The sequence below is a fragment of the Bufo gargarizans genome, chromosome 6 (assembly GCF_014858855.1).
Source record: "Bufo gargarizans isolate SCDJY-AF-19 chromosome 6, ASM1485885v1, whole genome shotgun sequence".
Taxonomy (NCBI): domain Eukaryota; kingdom Metazoa; phylum Chordata; class Amphibia; order Anura; family Bufonidae; genus Bufo; species Bufo gargarizans.
The window spans coordinates 322,533,380-322,554,444 of NC_058085.1; the positions used below are offsets into that span (position 1 = coordinate 322,533,380).

A 21,065-nucleotide genomic window follows, 5' to 3' on the forward strand; every position below is an offset into this window, starting at 1 on the left:
GTGACCATATAAGCTCCATGCAGCTCACACATTAGTGAGATTTGAATTGACAGTTGCAGTAGCCACTGAACCACCCTAATACCCTATTGCTCTACCTGTGGCTATTGTGATGTATTTATGATATATTATGTACAATATATTAGAATAAACTATGTTCAGTTTTTGCCTTTCAAGTTACTATTTATGTTTGTAATTTTCCTTTGCAGGTTGCGAGTACTTTGTCATCATTCTCAGCACTGTTCGGTCTGTAGACAGTCTGCCTGTTCAACCTCCATCCACTTCCACCTTCAGCTTAGACTTCTTCTGCGATCCTCGAGTTCTGAACACGATTCTGACACGTGCTCGTGCCCAGGTCATAGTAGTTGGAGATGTGGTGGCTTTGTGTTCTTTTGGTGGGTGCAGCCGTATCTGGAGGAACTACCTACGGGAGTGTGTGGAAGCGGGGAGCTCCATGCCAGCAGACCTTAATGTGGAGGAGATAAAACAGGTTGTATGTGGCCTACAAGCCTGGAGGCAACAACTAGCAGAAGAAGATGCTGAAGAAGACAGAGACTCCTGGGCATCTGACTTAGACATCAACTCTGAAGATGCCATTCTTCAGGAATTGCTGGACGGCGAAAAGGGGACTTTTGTGACTGTGACGGAGGAAGGAATGCTGGAAGTTAAGCCAAAAGCCAATAATTCTCTAAAAGAAGACAAATATACCCACTTTCCTACACATATCCTGGAGCAGTACCTCTATTTGCAACCTAGCACCTACAAAAAGTGTCAACTGATCAAGGAAAACTTTGACCGAGGTTATGCTGTCACTCTCGAAGAATGTCCACCCCGTCGCATACCTGTGAATGGGCGCAGCAATTGTGGTCTGGGATTTACTGGCGACAAAGTAGTTGTCCAGTTGTTATCAAAAACAAATCACGAAAGTGGAAAAGTGGTTGGAATCTTAGAAGCAGGAGAAAAAAATCGACGCTTCATATGTTTCATGGACCCTAGGGATCGTAATAGCATGATTCCCATTGACAGATCAGTCACTAAGATTTTTTGTATGTGTTTTAAAGACAAACCAAACTATATACCAATACGTAAATTTAAAGGTAGACAGATTGTTACAGAACGTTTGGAGAAGCTGACCGAAGACATGAGACGAAACTGTTTGTTCCTGGTGGAGGTGGTCTGCTGGCGGGAGCATTGCTACTACCCCCTGGGCATTGTAAACCGCATTATACCTCGTGTGCTAAGTTTAGAACAGGGACTTAACATCTTAAACCTGGAATTTGGTATTGAAAATGACAGTAATTACCCTAAAGAGGTGATGGAAGAAATACAACAAATGCCAAACGACATCTCAGACAAAGATAGAAAAGACTGCAGAGGCATTCTTGTCTTCACTGTGGATCCAGCACATGCAAAAGACTTGGACGATGCCATATCTGTACAAGACCAAGGGGAATACTATGAGATTGGTGTCCATATTACTGACCTGGCTGCTGTGATTCCCCAGGGAGGTGCCTTAGACAAAGAAGCGAAAAGACGAGGAGTTACCTTCTACTCCGTCACACATGATGTGATCCATATGCTGCCTCTTAAATTGTGTTCAGATCTATGCAGCCTGAAACCAAATTGTGACCGTCGGGCAGTGTCCCTTTTTGTGAAAGTGAAGAAAGACACTCATGAAATGGTGGATGGCAATCTTTGTCATACTATTATCTGCTCTAAACGTCAGTTATCCTATGAAGAGGCAAATTCAATTCTGGAAGCTAAGAGTGCAGATCCTCCCACATTCAGCACAGTGGAAGGGTGTTTATTCATCATCAAGCACTTTTCAGAAGTCCATCGAATGTTCCGTCTAGAAAACGTTTCCAATTACAAACAGCCTGATGAAGATTGTCCCCCGGGACATCGTAATGCTCAACGCATGATTGAGGAATTGATGATTATGTACAATAGCTGGGTGGCAGACTGTCTAACCAGCAAAGACAAACTGATGAATGTTATGCCAGTACGATGCCAGAATGGGCCAAGCCTTCCTAAGATCGAGGAGCTAAGGACAAAGTTTCAGCATCTTTTACCTTTTTCATCCTACTTGTCACATCATTTGCTGGATGTCCCTGAATTGCCGAGACCTTCATCTGGCCATAAAGTAACCATGCTGACCTCAGTGTGGAAACAGCTGCTAGATGCAGCTGTAAAGCAAGACCATGCCAGGATCACTGACCTTCTAGCAACAGAAGATCTGCACCCTGAGCTCTGCTATGCTGTTCGGGAATTTAGAAGGCAACTGGGTCGTTCATTCTTCATCCGGTCAGGCTCGCCAAATGCCAATGGGCATTACTCTCTTCAGCTTTGTGCCTATACCTGGGCTTCATCACCTCTTCGACGTTACATAGACATTGTGGTGCAGAGATTGCTTCAAAGACATCTAAAAATGGTTTCAACATCACTCATTTCCCCAGAGGACATGGACTTAGCCTGTCTCAACTTTGATCTAAGGGTAAAAAGGGAGTCAGCTTATGAGAAGATAGGGCATGCACTGAGGCTGGCATTATCCCTCCATAATGAAGTGCAGCAAAAGCTGGCAGTGATCATTAGTGCTGATGCTAAAAGTAAAGGAGTCAAAGTAGCCTTCCCACTCAATGGAGACTCTTTATCAAATCCATTGTCACTAGATTATAGCGTTTTACAGCCAGTGGAGCAACCAACACCAATTGAAAATGGCTCCAGTTTGTCTTGGAAACGCAGAGTGTATTCCTACAAGACTTACCGGGAAAAACCTCTCAAAAACAAATTGCGGAAAGACATAATCTCCTTTAATCCTAGAGCTTGGCATGAAGCAGTCTCAGCAATAAGCCAGGGTGCTTCAAATAAAGCAGTAAATGCCTTAAGAGAAGGTATTGAAGCTTTTGACCCCATGAGTTTTGTAGCTCAAAGTCCCTGTGGTCACTACATGGAATTTGAACTCAATCTGCACCCCGGGGATTGCCTTCCTGTTCAGCTGTGCAGCGTTGTGGACCGTGGGTTCCCTATGCCTAGTCCTCAGCTTTGCTCCCCAGCACCAGGAGTAGAGCTTTGCTTGGAACATACATCTCGACCCATTGATTGTTTCTCCTGTCTAGCCAAACGAGCGCCTCTTAAACAATACAAAACCATTAAAGAATATCAGTCAGTGTGGTTGCCCCTTTTGAACATGGAGGCAGTGGAGTCAGCTGTGACTGAAGGTGGAAGTATACTCTTAACAGATGTCCCTGTGAAATGGAAGGCAAAAAGTGGTAGCAAGCAAGCTGTAGGGTTGGAAGGATCCTTCAAACTGTCTTCTCACATAATTAAAGATTGCGACCTTGACATGGACTTTCAGAACTGCTATATTTGCATTCGAATGGAAGATCTGAAGAGATGCAGAACCACAGACCTCTTTGAATATGACAGCTACACTTGGGTAGCACATGGTCTGACCAAGGTTAAAAAAAATGTTTCCAAAGAGGAAGGTGGCAGAGTGGCCTTCTATATACACCAGGCTACCATGAAGGAAGTTCCAGAAGCAGTCCTCAAACCTGAAGCCACATTTACTGTGGAAATCATACAAAAGCTGCTACCAGACATGTAAGAAAAAATGTATATTGTTAGCAATATCCGACTGTAGGCATTTTAGGTAAAGCTGGTTGATATAATTAACTATACAGGGTTCCCGTGAAACAGTCACTCTACTTTCTTAGGCTATATCCACACAATAGTGAAAAACATGTCATGCCTGTTTTTTTAAAGGCTGTCACATTTTTTTTTACAGTTTTTTTTTTTGTTGAGTGGATGACAAGTGGCTGTTAAAAATGGTTAACCCGCCGGGAAAAGGATAAGAAATCTGTGACACACTGATGGAAAATGGGCATAAAAAAACTGACAGTTTACCCATTTTTAATGGACGTTTTTTCTTAACTGTTGTGTGAATATAGCCGTTGGAGCAGATTTGTCGCCCTAGCTGATGTAGATTTCAATTTTCTTCTACGCTATAAAACTGGCATAGAAGATGATGAATGTGTGGGATCTGCCGGCCCCGTCCTCGTCACGCCCCCCTTTTTCAGGAAAGTACTGAGGCTGATAAAATAAACGGCACTTGTGCAAAAAAGTTTGCGCAAGTGCCGTTGAAAAAGTCGCAAATTTGCAGTTTGTGTCTTCCTGTACACATCTGTATATCTCACAGCTGAGAGGTCGCTAGAATTGTATGCAGCCTAGACAATCCAACGTGGGCCACAACAGCCTGGACTCAAGACTAGACAATTTTATCTGCACTGTTACATTGTAACAAGCTTTTAGGACAGGAGACAGATTTGTGCGACTAAGGGTGGGTTCACACTAGCATTAGGGATTCCGTTATGGCTTTCCGTTATAACATGGTTATAACGGAATCCATAAGACGGAAGGACGGATCCGTTTTTCTGCCCATAGACTTGCATTATGACGAAATACAAAACGGAAGCCTTTAAAAGGCATTCCGTTTGCTTTCCGTCCTAATAGAAGTCTATGGGAATCAAAACGGATCCGTCTGGGTCCCATTATGCAAGACGGAAAACAGAGTCCTGTTGACAGGACTTTGTTTTCCGTCTTGCATAACGGGACCTAGACGGATCCGTTATGCTTTCCCATAGACTTCTTCTATTAGGACGGAAAGCAAGCGGAATGCCTTTTAAAGGCTTCTGTTTTGCATTCTGTATGGGCGTTCCGTTATTTTTCTTTATAACCATGTTATAACGGAAAGACATAACGGAATCCCTAACGCTGGTGTGAACCCATGTGTTTACCTCACAGAGGATTATCTAGACTGGGTGCAACTGTAACAAACCCTCAGCTGTGCGAAGTATTAGGGCAGGACAAGTTTTCAGTCTCTGGATGTAAGCTGGACTGTTCCCATTCACTGAAAACAAGCAAAGGTCCTGAAAAACTACTGAGCCACAAAATCTATTTGTACGCTGCAGAATATTCTTGCACTGAGATTAACCTTGTGCGTTGTGTGTGTTGTTTGTCCCTTCAGACGGAAAGAGGTCGCCATGAATGAACTGAAAGGTGCCTCAGAACTGACTAAAAGTATTGTCCTGGGGAAGCATATTCCTGATAAAGGTGCGTAGTCATGAGCAAAGCGGAGACATGGAGGAGGAGGACAGGAGATCAGCGATGAATGTGGATGGCCACACAGGGCCAGTGTTCACACCATGGATGCAAACAGCAACTGCTTTTTTTCTGCATTGCAGATATGAACAGTAAGTTCAAGGCACATAGCTCCTTCACCGTCCGTGAACTTTCTCTCGGTTTGAATGACAGTCAGACAGGAGCTTTAAGGAAAGCCCTGATGCAGCCCTTCACTCTGATACAAGGACCCCCTGGTAAGTGTATCTAAGCCTATGTGATACTGTCAGCCACGTCCCTGTATCTAAGCCTGTCACATATGATACTGTCTGCAGAGCCATCTAAGGCTACTCTCACATTGGCGTTTCTGGGTCCGCTTGTGAGATCCGTTTCAGGGCTCTCACGAGCGGCCCAAAACTGATCAGTTCAGCCCCAATGCATTCTGAATGGATGAGGATCCGCTCAGAATGCATCGATTTGGCTGCGTTTGGTCTCCGTTGCGTTTTTTTAGACGGTCACTAAAACGCAGCTTGCAGTGTTTTGGTGACCGTCTGACTATGCGGAGCCAAACGGTTCCGTCTAGACTTACAATGTAAGTCAATGGGGACGGATCCGTTTTTCACTGACACAATATGATGCAATTGAAAACTGATCCGTCTTGACTTACATTGAAAGTCAATGGTGGACGGATCCGTTTTCAATTGCACCATATTGGTTTGACTTAGACTTTCTTTTTAATGAATAATGCAAACGGATCCGTTATTAACGGATACAAGCGTTTGCATCATTCGTGCGGATCCGTCTTTGCTGATACAAGACGGATCCGCACAAAACGCGAGATAATGCAAACGGATCCGTTATTAACGGATACAAGCGTTTGCATCATTCGTGCGGATCCGTCTTTGCTGATACAAGACGGATCCGCACAAAACGCGAGTGTGAAAGTAGCCTTAGCCTGTTAAGAGTAAAGCCTCATGCAGACGTCAGTGTTTTATGGATGTGTGCTGTACGTGTTCTCCACGGACAGCACACGTCCCTTTTTTTTTTTATGTGTGTATTCACTCATCAGTGTTTCAGCATGGTCCGTGGGTCCGTTGTTTTTACCACGGATGCATGCTCTATTTTGTCCGTGTTCACAGATCCATCACGTCCATTATAGTTTATGGGTCCGTGAAATCCACAGATCATTAACAAGAGATTCTTTGAAAAAAAAAAACATTTCAGCTGTTAAGTGTTAGTGAAACACGGATGCAACACGGTCAGCAAAAAACTGACCCTCGGACCCAACACGGATCTGTCATGGGAGAAAACATGGATTGAACACGGTCCGTGTTACCACTGATCCAAAACTGACACGGACGTCTGCATGAGGCATAAGGCTTCATCCACACATCAGTGATTTTGAGCCAAAACAAAGTCATTACACCTTATGTCTGTGGAGGCTCCAATCCTGGTTTTGGCTCACAATAACTGATGGAAAACACTGACCAAACACTGACGTGTGAATAAGGCTTAACACTAACTGCTGAGCTGGTGTATCTAAGCTTGCCATGTATCATGCTGTCTGCTAGTGGGTGTGAATATGAAGTATCTGATCACCCCAGACCTATTGGCAAAGTCTGTCTTTAATGTGCGCCTCATTTATTATCCTTACTTTTTTTAAATCTAAGTCTGACATCTAGTGGTCGTTTTCTTGTAAGACAGATTCAAATTCACTAAACTGGTCTAAACAGTAAGCGCATGAAAATGTGCACGTCTCCATGAAAGTAGGCAAATTGTGGCGCAAAATAAGGCACACCTACATAAATAGGACAGAAATTAGGTGCAAAAGTTAGAATACTTCTGAATTTGTCTTAAAGCCTAAAAAAGGCGCAACAGGTTCAAATGCCTCCAGAAAAGGTCCAAAAACAGTTGGTAAATGAGACTTAAAAATAAGATTGTCGTAAACAGTCTTTTTACTCATAAAAACAGGCGGCGACACTGTATCTAAGCATATCATGTGTTATACTGTTTGCTGAGCTGTGTATCTAACCAGTTGAGGAAATATACAGGTATCCTGAGGACTCTTACCTTCCCTCAGGTACTGGGAAAACTATAGTCGGTGCTCATCTGGTTTACTGGTTCAATGAAGTGAATCAAGATCTAGAGTCCATGACAGAGGACGAAACCGAAGAGGAACTGAATGGCAGGCGGGTCCTCCTGTATTGTGGCCCTTCAAATAAGTCTGTGGATGTCATAGCCGGTAAGACTGATCTGATCTGGTTCCTATGGCCAGTGCTTCATGATTTATATTTTATCAGACTAAAATGATTGATTTGTTCACTATATATATATATATATATATATATATATAGTGGGGATTCGCTCTGGTAGACAGGGTGTGCTGACACAGTACAGAGACAAATTACCAGTTCTTAAATGAAACTTCCCTGTTTAGTCACACATAAAGCAAAACAAAACATCACTTTGCAGTCTTAGTGTTAGTTCACACACAATGGAAAGTCTAGCAGTCCATAGCAGGCTTTTAGGGGGCCTGTTTCCCTTACAGACAGGTCTCAGCCCTCCAGCACGGCACAAGCCTCAGATCCCAGCACACACACACCTCCTGAGCTCCACTGTCAGACTGAGGTAATCCTCCTCACCTGGCAGTGCTGGCTGGTTTTTAGGCCTGGCAGAACCCGGCCTGGAACATGAGGAGTAGTCGCCTACCCAGCACTTTGACTACTCACAGTAAGAGCCCTCCCGGATAAGCTATACAGCAATACTAAGTATTAAAGGGGTTATCCCATCATAATGATCACTGTTAAATCTGTTAATGATTTGACAGTGATGATTTTTGTAAATATACTTTATTAACAAATTCCCACCGATTAGGATACAATTTATCCCCACTTACCTTATTGTTGTGACTCGGTCTCCCCTGGTTACGACCACCGCTCTTCTCCAAAATCCCGATGGGCCACTCGCTGTCCTGAACGCGCGCACTGTCGCGCATGCGCGACGGTGACTTCTTCCCGGCCAGAATAGTACAGAGCTGCGAACGCGCACGCCGGCTCTGTACTATACTGGCCAGAAATAAGTCACCATGGCGCATGCGCGGCGGCGTGCGCGTTCAGTCCAGCGCGCGGCCCGGCCGGGAGAAGACTTCAATCAAGATGAAGCCCGCCCCCAGCCAGAATCCAGGAAGTGAACGTGTGGTGACAGCAAGTAAGTATAAAAATGCAAAGTGGGATAACCCCTTTAAGGTGTCAAACAGCAACTGCTGCTGACACATAAAAACCGGCTCTTACTCCACCGAGGCCAGGAACCTTGGTGACTCCACGATGATTCCTTGTACCTTCTTACCATATATATATTTATATTTTTTAGAAAAACTCCTCCCCCTTCGTGGCAAGCTCCGCATGTTGCGTGTGTATAGTGAACAGATGGAACTGTCTGAATTTCAATACCCTGGAAGCAACCTCAGAGTATCTGGATACCTCAGGGAGGGTAAACCGCTGGAAGTTCTCAGGTAACCCACCTGCAGACCCTTATTGTACATGCACATTGTACTCTTAGGCCCCTGTTCTGTTCATGACAGATTTTTTGCGACGGATTCCACATCACAAAGCTGGCAGATTCCATTTGTGCAACTGGTGGTTTAAAGCCGTGACTTTTTAAATGATAAAAAAAAAAAGTTGCAAGTGCTTCTTTTTATGCCGCCCTCACCACTTTTCCAAAATGAGCGAGACAAAGGTGGGTTAGGGGCACAGCCAACAGCGGACAATGTGTCCAAATACACTAGTGGACATGAGGATTTCAGCGGCTGATCTCTCCTAAAATCAGCCTTATATTTTTTAGTGAGCAGAAATAGTCTGATACATTACTAAGCTCATGTGGTCTCTCCTTACATCAGACCTATCACCTTACATCACCTGATCCGGCAGCCCACAAACCAATATTCTGGGAAAATTCTGGAAATGGATGCACGGATTCAGAGAAGGGAGGAGATGACTCTGGAAGAAGTTGCTAGGTAAGTAGGGAAGAGGGTGGTCCTCTTGCCTCTGTTCTCACCTGAGTGTAGTTCCTCCTTCCTGTACTCGCCTTCCCTTGTCTCCTCCCGTTTATAGAAACCTATACCTCTAGCCCTCCGTTCTCCTCAGTCTGTATAGCGCCCTCCTCTGCACTCACCTATACTCCTCTGTAACTCCTTCCTCCTGTACTTCCTTTTCTCTTCTATTATCTTGCTTCTCCTTGTCTCCTCCCTCTCTAGTCACCTATCCATGACTCCTCCCACTGTTCTTACCTGTCCATAACTCCTCCCCTTTGCATTCACCTTTGTTTTCCACCTCAGTTACAAAAAGCTACTGGCTGATGCTCGAAAAGTGGAGCTTGACCGCCATGACATTATTTTGTGCACCTGCATCACCTCATCCAACAAAGTCCTGACAAGTCTGCCAGTGTCACAGGTTATTATAGACGAGAGTGGGATGTGCACTGAGCCGGAGACACTGGTTCCCATTGTCAGCCACAAGAATGCGCAATGGGTAAGTGAATCTTACAGAGATCTGTGCCAGCTGCTGCCCATTACTTTTATATGCCTAATACCTGTGATGGCTAACCTCCAGCACTCCAGCTGGGGTAAAACGACAACTCTCAAGATGCACATAGAGCATGCTGGGAGTCGTAGTTTTACCACAGCTGGAGTGCCCGGAGGTTAGCCACCCCTGCCTTATACTATGGCCATTAGACACAGACTTTCTTTATCACAGATTGTTCTAATTGGTGACCATCGCCAGCTGCGCCCTGTGGTCAAGAATGATTTATGCCGCGCTCTGAAAGTGGATCAGTCAATGTTTGAGCGATACCAGGAGAGGGCACTGTTGCTGGACACACAGTACCGCATGGTGAGTGGGACTTTTACGTGAGTTAAAGGGCTATTCCGGTAAATAAAGTGATCCTCTATTCACTGGATAAGGCATACCGTAACTAAGTGATTGTGAGGGGCCCGATTGCTGGGACACCTATCAATCCAGAGAAACGGGGTCCTGTATGCACAAGTATAGGATATGTTCTATCTAGACATACAGCTATGGAAAGAACACGGATCATCTGTTTGCTTTCCGTATCCTTATGACCATTCCGCAGAAAGATAGAATATGTTCACAAAATGTGAACCATTGAAGACAAAGGGTCCGCAAATAAAATGTGGACGGCACACAGACCGCATCTGTATTTTGCGAATCTGCAGTTTGCGGACTAGAAAACGGATACAGTTGTGCATGAGGCCTTAAAGTAGTTGACTTTACTGCAGAAAGCATTTTCTGGTCAAGAATTTCCCTGCAGCAAGAGGGGAACCTGGTATAGTAAGATGGCCATTTAAATGATAATGGGGTGGCGAATGGCGTAGTAGTGTAATTAACAGATTCTATCTCTTTTGCTTCCCCTCCAGCATTCTGCTATCTGTAAATTTCCATCCGATGAGTTCTATGATGGTCGCTTGCTCACATCAGCTTCGCTCAGGCTGCAGCCCAGCCTCTTCTCCTACAAACAGCACAGATGCTGCCCCCTGCTGTTTGGAAAAGTGGAAGGACAGGAGCAGAGACTGATTGTCACCAGTGAAGAAGGGAATATTAACTCAAAAGCAAACATTAAGGAGGCAGTGCAGGCGGTATGTACAGAACACCCCCACCCTTTCACCTGCCACCAAATTTACCATACTGTAGCCACCTCTGCCTTATGCATTTTCGTGTATGTCTACTACTTTGCTCAAGCCGTTTCTCCATCGGTATGACATATAAGATAAGTGTCCAGCTACCCGCACCTTAGTGTGTAACTCCAGCACACAAGGTAGATCCCTCTAAAAAGTCCTTCTATGTTATACTAAAAACTATCAGCAAACAGAATTGCTTATGCGTCTCGCATGTAAAAAAGATTAAGGCTTTTTACATCCGAAACGCATAAGCAGTTTTATGTGCTCAATGTGTTCTGGAATTTTTTAATATAACATAATAAAGTGATTTTTTTAGACGGATCGACCTTGTGTGCTTTAAATTACACATTTTTGGTTGCTTCATCAGTCCAAGGATTAGGGTCCTTCCTTTTTTTTTTTTTAGATCGAATGTTCGGTCCATTTGATCAATCTAATTACCTACTGCATCATTATAACTCACTCACACAGTCACAAGGTTAAATTATAGAATTCCTTCTGCCTGCACCCACCACTGGGGGGAGCCAAGAAGCTTTCCACATACACATTTGTTGAGTCCATTGAAATCTTTATACAGTGACCTCCACCTATTGGCTGCTGCAGGCAGAATGTTATCATGTAGCTCTGGCTGTGTCAGGGGATGCAGGGGATTTTGTTTTCTGTACCAAATTTACTTCAAAGGTGGATAACCTCTAAGCCACTCTGTTGCCTGCACTAATGCTGTCATAAACCTTCCCAGGTACGTTTGGCAAAACTTCTTGTTAGTCGGTCGATTGAAGCCAAAGATATCGCTATCCTGACCCCCTACAATGCCCAGGTGGTAGAGGTCACCAAGAGACTGCGAGATCAGGGACTGAATGAGGTTACCGCCTGCACCATCATGAAAAGCCAAGGTTGCTATTAGCTCATGGTGTGGGTATTTTACTAGCGGTCTTTTATAGCAGTGTTTTACATTATCGTTTTCCATCTGCAGGAAGTGAATGGCGATATGTCATCTTCTCAACTGTACGTTCGATTTCTGATGAAGGGCTTGATTCCCGGCCTACGTACAGTTGGCTACGGCAGAATCTTGGTTTTCTTGCAGATCCAAACCAGATTAATGTTGCACTTACAAGGGCCAAGGAGGGACTGTGTGTTCTAGGTAAGGAGTAAATTTGGCTTTTGCAGGCTACCGCAGATGAGCAATAAAGAGAGGGATATACAATGCAAAACCTTTCTCTGATCACCCAGTATACAATGCAAAACCTTTCTCTGATCACCCAGTATACAGGGCAGAACCCTTCGCTGATCAACCAGTATACAATGCAAAACCTTTCTCTGATCACCCAGTATATAATGCCGAACCCTTCTCTGATCACCCAGTATACAATGCAAAACCTTTCTCTGATCACCCAGTATATAATGCCGAACCCTTCTCTGATCACCCAGTATACAATGCAAAACCTTTCTCTGATCACCCAGTATATAATGCCGAACCCTTCTCTGATCACCCATGATACAATGCAGAACCCTTCTCTGATCACCCATGATACAATGCAGAACCCTTCTCTGATCACCCATGATACAATGCAGAACCCTTCTCTGATCACCCATGATACAATGCAGAACCCCTCTCTGATCACCCATTATATAATGCAGAACTCTTCTCTGATCACCCATGATACAATGCAGAACCCTTCTCTGATTACTCAATATACAATGCAGAACCCTTCTCTGTTTACCCATGATACAATGCAGAACCCTTCTCTGATTACTCAGTATACAATGCAGAACCCTTCTCAGTTTACCCATGTTACAATGTGGGACCCTTCTCTGTTTACCCATGATACAGTGTGGGACCCTTCTATGATCACCCAGTATACAATGCAAAACCCTTCTTTGATCATCCAGTACATAATGCAGAGCTCTCCTAAGATCACACAGTATACAATGCAGAACCCTTCTATGATAATACAGTATCCAATGCAGGACTCTTCTCTGCCCACCCAATCTGCAGTGCAGAACCCACCTCTTGGCGCATGGTTCACAATGCAGACTCAATCTCTTATCACTCACCATATGATGCGGAACCCTTCTTTAACGATCGAATATACAGTCGTGGCCAAAAGTTTTGAGAATTACATAAATATTGGAAATTGGAAAAGTTGCTGCTTAAGTTTTTATAATAGCCATTTGCACATACTCCAGAATGTTATGAAGAGTGATCAGATGAATTGCATAGTACTTCTTTGCCATGAAAATTAACTTAATCCCCCAAAAAACTTTCCACTGCATTTCATTGCTGTCATTAAAGGACCTGCTGAGATAATTCCAGTAATCGTCTTGTTAACTCAGGTGAGAATGTTGACGAGCACAAGGCTGGAGATCATTATGTCAGGCTTATTGGGTTAAAATGGCAGACTTGACCTGTTAAAAGGAGGGTGATGCTTGAAATCATTGTTCTTCCATTTTTAACCATGGTGACCTGCAAAGAAACGCGTGCAGCCATCATTGCGTTGCATAAAAATGGCTTCACAGGCAAGGATATTGTGGCTACTAAGATTGCACCTCAATCAACAATATATAGGATCATCAAGAACTTCAAGGAAAGAGGTTCAATTCTTGTTAAGAAGGCTTCAGGGTGTCCAAGAAAGTCCAGCAAGCGCCAGGATCGTCTCCTAAAGAGGATTCAGCTGCGGGATCGGAGTGCCACCAGTGCAGAGCTTGCTCAGGAATGGCAGCAGGCAGGTGTGAGCGCATCTGCACGCACAATGAGGTGAAGACTTTTGGAAGATGGCCTGGTGTCAAGAAGGGCAGCAAAGAAGCCACTTCTCTCCAAAAAAAACATCAGGGACAGATTGATCTTCTGCAGAAAATATGGTGAATGGACTGCTGAGGACTGGGGCAAAGTCATGTTCTCCGATGAAGCCTCTTTCCGATTGTTTGGGGCATCAAGAAAAAGGCTTGTCTGGAGAGGAAAAGGTGAGCGCTACCATCAGTCCTGTGTCAACAGTAAAGCATCCTGAGACCATTCATGTGTGGGGTTGCTTCTCATCCAAGGGAGTGGGCTCACTCACAATTTTGCCCCAAAACACAGCCATGAATAAAGAATGGTACCAAAACACCCTCCAACAGCAACTTCTTCCAACAATCCAACAACAGTTTGGTGAAGAACAATGCATTTTCCAGCACGATGGAGCACCGTGCCATAAGGAAAAAGTGATAACTAAGTGGCTCGGGGACCAAAACGTTGACATTGTTGGGTCCATGGCCTGGAAACTCCCCAGATCTTAATCCCATTGAGAACTTGTGGTCAATCTTCAAGAGGCAAGTGGACAAACAAAAACCCACTAATTCTGACAAACTCCAAGAAGTGATTATGAAAGAATGGGTTGCTATCAGTCAGGAATTGGCCCAGAAGTTGATTGAGAGCATGCCCAGTCGAATTGCAGAGGTCCTGAAAAAGAAGGGCCAACACTGCAAATACTGACTCTTTGCATAAATGTCATGTAATTGTCGATAAAAGCCTTTGAAACGTATGAAGTGCGTGTAATTATATTTCACTACATCACAGAAACAACTGAAACAAAGATCTAAAAGCAGTTTAGCAGCAAACTTTGTGAAAACTAATATTTGTGTGATTCTCAAATCTTTTTGCCACAACTGTACAATGGAGAACCCCCCTCTCATCACATAGTGCACAGCACAGAATCTATCTGTGACCCACACTATACAATGCAGAACCCTTCTCTGGTGATCATCCTGTTTACAATGCAGAGATGTTCTTTGACCACCCAGTATACAGTCCAGAGCCCTTTCTCTGATTAGCCAGTATACAACGCAGAACCTTTCTCTGATCTCAGTGTACAATACAGAACTAATGTCTTGATCATCCAGTATACAAGGCAGAATCCATCTGCTTATTCTGTGTCTATTGATTACTACTGCATTACTTCTTTATTCCCAGGAAACCCCCGCCTGTTAAAGTGTTCACACCTTTGGGGCCGACTCCTGCAGCACTACATGCAGAACGGGGCGTTTGCAGACTGTACCGAGATCACTGTCTTATCGCCATCACGTCGCTGACATTCCAGTGAATTGCTGACAATGGCATCGCCAGTCAAGACGCGGGACTTCAGGAATTATTTTAATACAGCTCAGGTTGAATATTCTATTAAAGAATAGAAGAAGACATGTTTACCAGGAATAGAGAAGCATTCCACAGAAGCCAACCAGCCGGGTATAATAAATTCTGCATTTTCACATTCTATTCATGGAACATTCCTATATAACTTTCCATGGGGGCAAGCCGGGGGAGTTACTACTTGCCCAAATGACAAATATATACATGTACCTCACAGTGGGGGCAAGTACAATATATGAATTGGAAAGCTTCATGTTGCCACCCAGTGGTCATACATGGAACTGGAGGTTTTACATTCATTTTATTTCCATCTTTTTATTTATACATTTTAAAACAGTTTTGTCCATGTGTAAAATATTTAATTACTTAATGGACACCAGCATATTGTTCATATGTATGTGTATATGCATTAGATTGCTAGCTCCTCAGGTAAAACCTGCTAGCACTGACCTGGGTACATTGTCCTTTCCTCATTATATGGACATTAATTTATGCAGATACTGTCATTTTTATAAATTTTATAACTACAATGAGATGTTAATGTATTATTAGCTTATTTTGAAGGGGGAGTGGAATTAAACAATATGTGTAGGCAAAACCCATACACTGTATTATTTTTCCTGCAGGGCCCAAGGGGGCAGGACGTCACACAGGAATTCCGTCTTTGGTGTTCTGTGAATCCCTGTGCCATGCTCCGCCATCTCAGGCCATGCACTACACATAATAGTGTACCAGACCTGCTTGGGACGTTCTTAAGCCTCTCTGAGCCATTGCTTTTTGGTGCATCCCCCCCCCATGTAGATATCAGACAGTTCAATGCAAACAACTTAACTGCTGTGATGATATAAATACATTGATCAGTGTTTTTATATCGTTTTAAAAAATTTTAAAATATATTTTTCAATAAATTTTAACATAAATTTTAATCAATTTTACCCAAAAATGTATTTCACCTTGATTTGAAAAGGTTGTACATTAAATGTCTATTCTCAGTAATATCTGTAGTTGTTTTTCTTATGTATGTATTGATCTGTACTAGCCATCAAATAGGATACTATGTAGATCATGGGCAAAAAGGGGTCAAAGGCCTAATCGTTGAAATCCTGCGCAGTTCTACTTTCTACTTTGAAGTGCGGCTGCACAGTCTCAGAGATTACATACTCTACATGGAAAAGGGAAACATTTGGGGGCACATTTATTGAGACTGATGCCGGCCTAACTTCGGCGCATCCACCTGCCACTTCCAAATGTAAGCCTGCTTCCTCGCTGTCTTACATTTAGACCATTTTCTACTCCTAAACCAGACATAGAAAATGATGAATGAGATGGGCCTGCCAGCCCATCTTCTTCCCCGCCCAATTTTTTAGACCTGGTGTGAGGGAGAAGTCGCAGATTGCAGCGCAAAAGACCTTTGTGCCACAATCTGAGCCAGAAATATGACTAATTTAGGCATATTTCTGTTTAATAAATGACCCTTTTACTCTTACAAATACAGTTTTGTGTATACAGCTCTTATGCAGAAGTACACTGGACAACATTGTGGGTACCCTTCCATAAAAAAAAAATTGAAAGCCACAATGGTCACTGAAATAACTTGAAACTGACAAAAGTAATAATAAATAAAAATTTACTGAAAATTACCTAATGAAAATCAGACATTGCTTTTAAATTGTGGTTCAAGAGAGTAATAAAAAATAAAAAACTACGGTAATTAAACTGGCCTGAACAAAAATAATGGTACCCCTAGAAAGGATTGAAAATAATTTGACCATAGGGACATGTTCAACTTAGGTGTGTCCTGTAATTAGCATCATGGGTTTCTTTAAACTTGTAATCAGTCAGTCTGCCTATTTAGAGAGTGAAAAATAGTCACTGTGCTGTTTGGTATCATGGTGTGAACCACTCTGAACATGGACCAAAGAAAGCTAAAGAGAAAGTTGTCTCAGGAGATTAGAAAGAAAATTATAGACAAACATGTTAATGGTAAAGGCTACAAGACCATCTCCAAACAGCTTGATGTTACTGTTACTACAGCTGCACATATTATTCAGAAGTTTAAGGTCTACAGGACTGTAGCCAACCTCTCTGGACATGGCTGCAGGAGAAAAATTGATGACAAATTGAAGAGACTGATAATACGTATGGTAACCATAGAGCCCAGAACAACGTTCAAAGATATTAGAGGTGAACTCCTAGGTCAAGGTAAATCAGTGTCAGATTGCACCATCTGTCTCTCTCTTAGCTAAAGTGGACCTAAAGGGGTTGCCTGCTTTTTACTATTGATGACCTATCCTCAGGATACGTCATTAATATCAGATCGATGGGGGCTAATCAGCTGTTTAAAGAGAAGGCTTTGCTTGTACGAGCGAAGCCTTCTCTGCTCTCTTTACCTGCTCGCCGCAGCAATTGCAGTGTTGAGCAGGTGTAATTACAAGTATGGCGTCCCCATACTTGAAAGCAAATCGTAAAAAAGTGAGATTGGAATTTGCCAAAATGCATATTGACAACCCACTAAGCTTCAGTGAGAATGTCCTTTGGACAGATGAAACAAAACTGGAGCTCTTTTGGCAAGTCACATCAGCTCTATGTTCACAGATGCGAAAATGAAGCATACAAAGAAAAGAACATTGTACCTACTGTGAAACATGGAAGAGGCTCGGTTATGTTTTGGGAATTACTTGCTGTATTTGGCACAGGGTGCCTTGAATCTGTGTAGGGCACAATGTAATCTCAACTATCAAGTGTTGCCCCGTGTCGGAAAGCTTGGTCTGAGTCGCAGGTTATGGATCCTCCAACAGGATAATGGCCCAAAACACAAAGCTAAAAACATCCAAGAATGGCTGAGCAAAGCATTGGACTATTCTGAAGTGGCCTTCTATGAGCTCTAAATCTTGTTGAACCTCTGTGGAAGGAGCTGAAACATGCAGTCTGGAGAAGGCATCCTTCAAACCTGAGACACCTGGAGCAGTTTGCTTACAACCAGTGGGCCAGAATACCCGTGGACAGGTGCAGACGTCTCACTGAGAGTTACAGAAATCGCTTGATTGCAGGGATTCCCTCAAAACGTTGTGCACAAAAATATTAAGTTAAGGGTACCATCATTTTTGTCCAGGCCAGTTTCATTAGTTTGTTTTATAAATTATTCTTTTGAACCACAATTTAAAAGCAATGTCTGATTTTCAATAGTTGATTTTTAGTAAATTTTTATATTATTTTTGTCAGTTTCAAGTTATTTCAGTGACAATCGTGGGTTTTTTATTCTTCAACGGAACGGTACCAATAACATTTTGTCCATGTCTATATATGTCTTCATAGTTACAAACTGCAAACAAAGCCAGGGTAGTCTGATCCTGCTGTTACCCCACTCCTTATGCTCCTCTTCTACTGTCTGTAGAGTAATTAAAGGGTTGTCCCACAAAAATATTCTGCAGTTTTCAAACCACCTGGCTTTGAATACTTTTATAATTGCATGTCAATAAAAAGTTAGTATAGCCGCTGAGTTATTCAATAAAATGTATCAGTTTAGCGCCACCTGGAGGTTGTTCTATTTCTTGTTTCTCTGTCCACCTCTCTGAGGTGGACTCACATGTTCATTTCCATCCTTCAGTTGCCTCCAGCACTGCGATGTGGAGAGAGCTGCAGTAGTCAGGGCACGTCGCCTAAGCTGCAGCAGATAGGACACGTCCCTGCTGGCAGCAGATAGGACACGTCCCTGCTGGCAGCTTGATATAATTCTAACCAATCAATTGGAGTGATTAATGGGAAGATCACTGGATCCATGTGAGGTACAGGGCTGGTTCTAGCTTTGTTAGAAAGCCGTTGTCACGTACTATATCAGGTCTGATTTTCAATTTTTACATTAATCTTGGGATGACCCCTTTGAGAAGATGAGCATATAAAGTGGAGTAACACTGTAGGATCAGACTACACAAGGTTTGTCTGTAGTCTGTAACCATAGAGACACCTAGGTCTGACCTGTATTAGGGATGAGCGAATCGACTTCAGATGAAACATCTGAAGTCGATTCGCATAAAACTTTGTTCCAACACTGTACGGAGCAGGAGCTCCGTACAGTATTAGAATGTATTGGCTCTGATGAGCCGAAGTGATTGCTTCGCAAAGTCTCGTGAGACTTCAGGTAATAACTTAATAAATTAATTTGTACTGTAAAAAAACCATTTCCCGAACTTGGGTTTGGTTCCAAGGTACCACTCATCGGAGCCAATACATTCTAAGGGTCAATACACACGTCCGCATCCGTTCCGCAATTTTAGGGAACAGGTGCGGTCCCATTCATTTTCAATGGGGCCGGAATGTGCTGTCCGCATCCGCATTTGCGGATCCGCACTTCCGTTCCGCCAAAAAATAGAACATGTTCTATTCTTGTCCGGCGATGTGCGGTCCGCATAATGCGGAACGCACATTGCCGGTATCCGTGTTTTGCGGATCCGCAAAACACATACGGACGTGTGAATGGACCCTAATACTGTACAGAGCTCCTGCTCCGTACAGTATTGGAACAAAGTTTTATGCGAATCGACTTCGGATTTGCTCATCCCTAACCTGTATACACTAAATCAGGTTTTTGTATTCCTCATTTAAAATGGAATACCACTGAAAATGATCAGATCACAAAGGTGAAGTCTGCAGTCAGAGACCACCAAGGACTGATTTCCATAGAGAGAGAGACATATAAATTGCTCAAACCTGTTTTTTGCTGCACAGAAATTTCTGTTACTAGTCCATTCAAGTAAATGGAAATGCTCTACAATACCTGCGCAATGGCAGACTGGAATTGGTACTGTGACGAGAAAGACAGGGACTGCTGTGTGCCTTGCTAGATTCTCCATTCTACTGATCACTGGGGTTTCCAGGGATGGATTCCTCAGCAATTAGTAAGTGATAAGACACTGGCAATAAAAAATAAAAAAAACTCTGGAAACAGCAGCCCTTGTTGCATTCTGTTGTCTGTCCAGCAGAGGTCAGCAGAGTTCTAGCAGTTAGCGCTAAAAGTGGGTCAATGCACCAGCTCGGAGGCAATTGCTGTGTTGACAGCAGGGCAGTGTGAGTTGAAAATTTAGGAATGTATGTGGGTCAGTGTGCCATGTGAGGCCAGGTTTGGCTGTTTACATAGCTCTTTCATGGTGGTTGCACATTTGGGTTTTATCTCTTCCACAGACTGCACAGAACAGACAGTACCTTACTCGGCGCCAGGGATGATCCTGCTTCCATTAGGAAAAGATCACAACATCCCTCCGACTGCCCTCCCCGCTGCTAAACACTAAATCCCAATCAGTTTAATGTGTCCTCGTTGAAGGTTCATGCCAGAATTGAATGACACAAAGCACAGCAAGAAATCTAACGCAATTCATGGTTATATACCAACAAAGTAACCAGGTCCCCAAGGGTAGAGTTGAGTTATGGCAAGATGAATCCTTGTCTTTGCCTATGAACACCATCTTACATTTGCATAAAAAGGGATATTTCTCATCTTGGACATATATGGCATATACAGTGGATATACAAAGTCTGCACACCCCTGTTACAATGTCAGGTTTCTGTGCTGAAAAAAATGAGACAAAGATGAATAATTTCAGAACTTTTTCCACCTTTAATGTGACCTATAAACTGTACAACTCAATGAAAAAACAAACTGAAATCTTTTAGGTGGAGAGAAGAAAAGAAAAAAAAATAATAATAATGTGGTTGCATAAGTGTGCACACCCTCTTATAACTGGGGCTGTAGCTGTGTTCAGAATTAAGCAATAACACTCAAAATCATGTTACATAGGAGTCAGCATACACCTGCCATAATTTACAGAGCCTCTGATTACCCCCAAATAAAGTTCAGCTGCTCTAGTTGGTCTTTCCTGAAATTTTCTTAGTCGCATCCCACAGCAAAAGCCATGGTCCACAGAGAGCTGCCAAAGCATCAGAGGGATCTCATTGCAAAAGGTATCAGTCAGGAGAAGGGTACAAAAGAATTTCCAAGGCATTAGATATACCATGGAACACAGTAGAGTGAGAGTGCCAAGTCAAAATGTGCCATGCTGATAGACTCATACCCAAAAGACTGAGTGCTGTAATAAAATCAAAAGGTGCTTCAACAAAGTATTAGTTTAAGGGTGTGCACACTTATTT

General features: G+C 43.1%; 1 protein-coding gene across 1 annotated transcript in view; it reads left to right on the forward strand.

The window, feature by feature from the left end:
- Positions 1–15,914, forward strand: part of HELZ2 (helicase with zinc finger 2) — a 30,625-nt gene extending 14,711 nt beyond the window's left edge. Inside the window, exons 9-20 of the mRNA XM_044300262.1 lie at positions 207–3,597; positions 5,021–5,106; positions 5,238–5,369; positions 7,193–7,354; positions 8,482–8,623; positions 9,008–9,124; positions 9,446–9,638; positions 9,864–9,998; positions 10,544–10,762; positions 11,541–11,694; positions 11,775–11,942; positions 14,748–15,914. Coding sequence (XP_044156197.1) covers positions 207–3,597; positions 5,021–5,106; positions 5,238–5,369; positions 7,193–7,354; positions 8,482–8,623; positions 9,008–9,124; positions 9,446–9,638; positions 9,864–9,998; positions 10,544–10,762; positions 11,541–11,694; positions 11,775–11,942; positions 14,748–14,866 — 5,018 coding nt within the window. The 3' untranslated portion in view covers positions 14,867–15,914. The remainder of the gene's footprint in view (positions 1–206; positions 3,598–5,020; positions 5,107–5,237; positions 5,370–7,192; positions 7,355–8,481; positions 8,624–9,007; positions 9,125–9,445; positions 9,639–9,863; positions 9,999–10,543; positions 10,763–11,540; positions 11,695–11,774; positions 11,943–14,747) is intronic.
- The last annotated feature ends 5,151 nt before the right edge of the window (positions 15,915–21,065 follow it).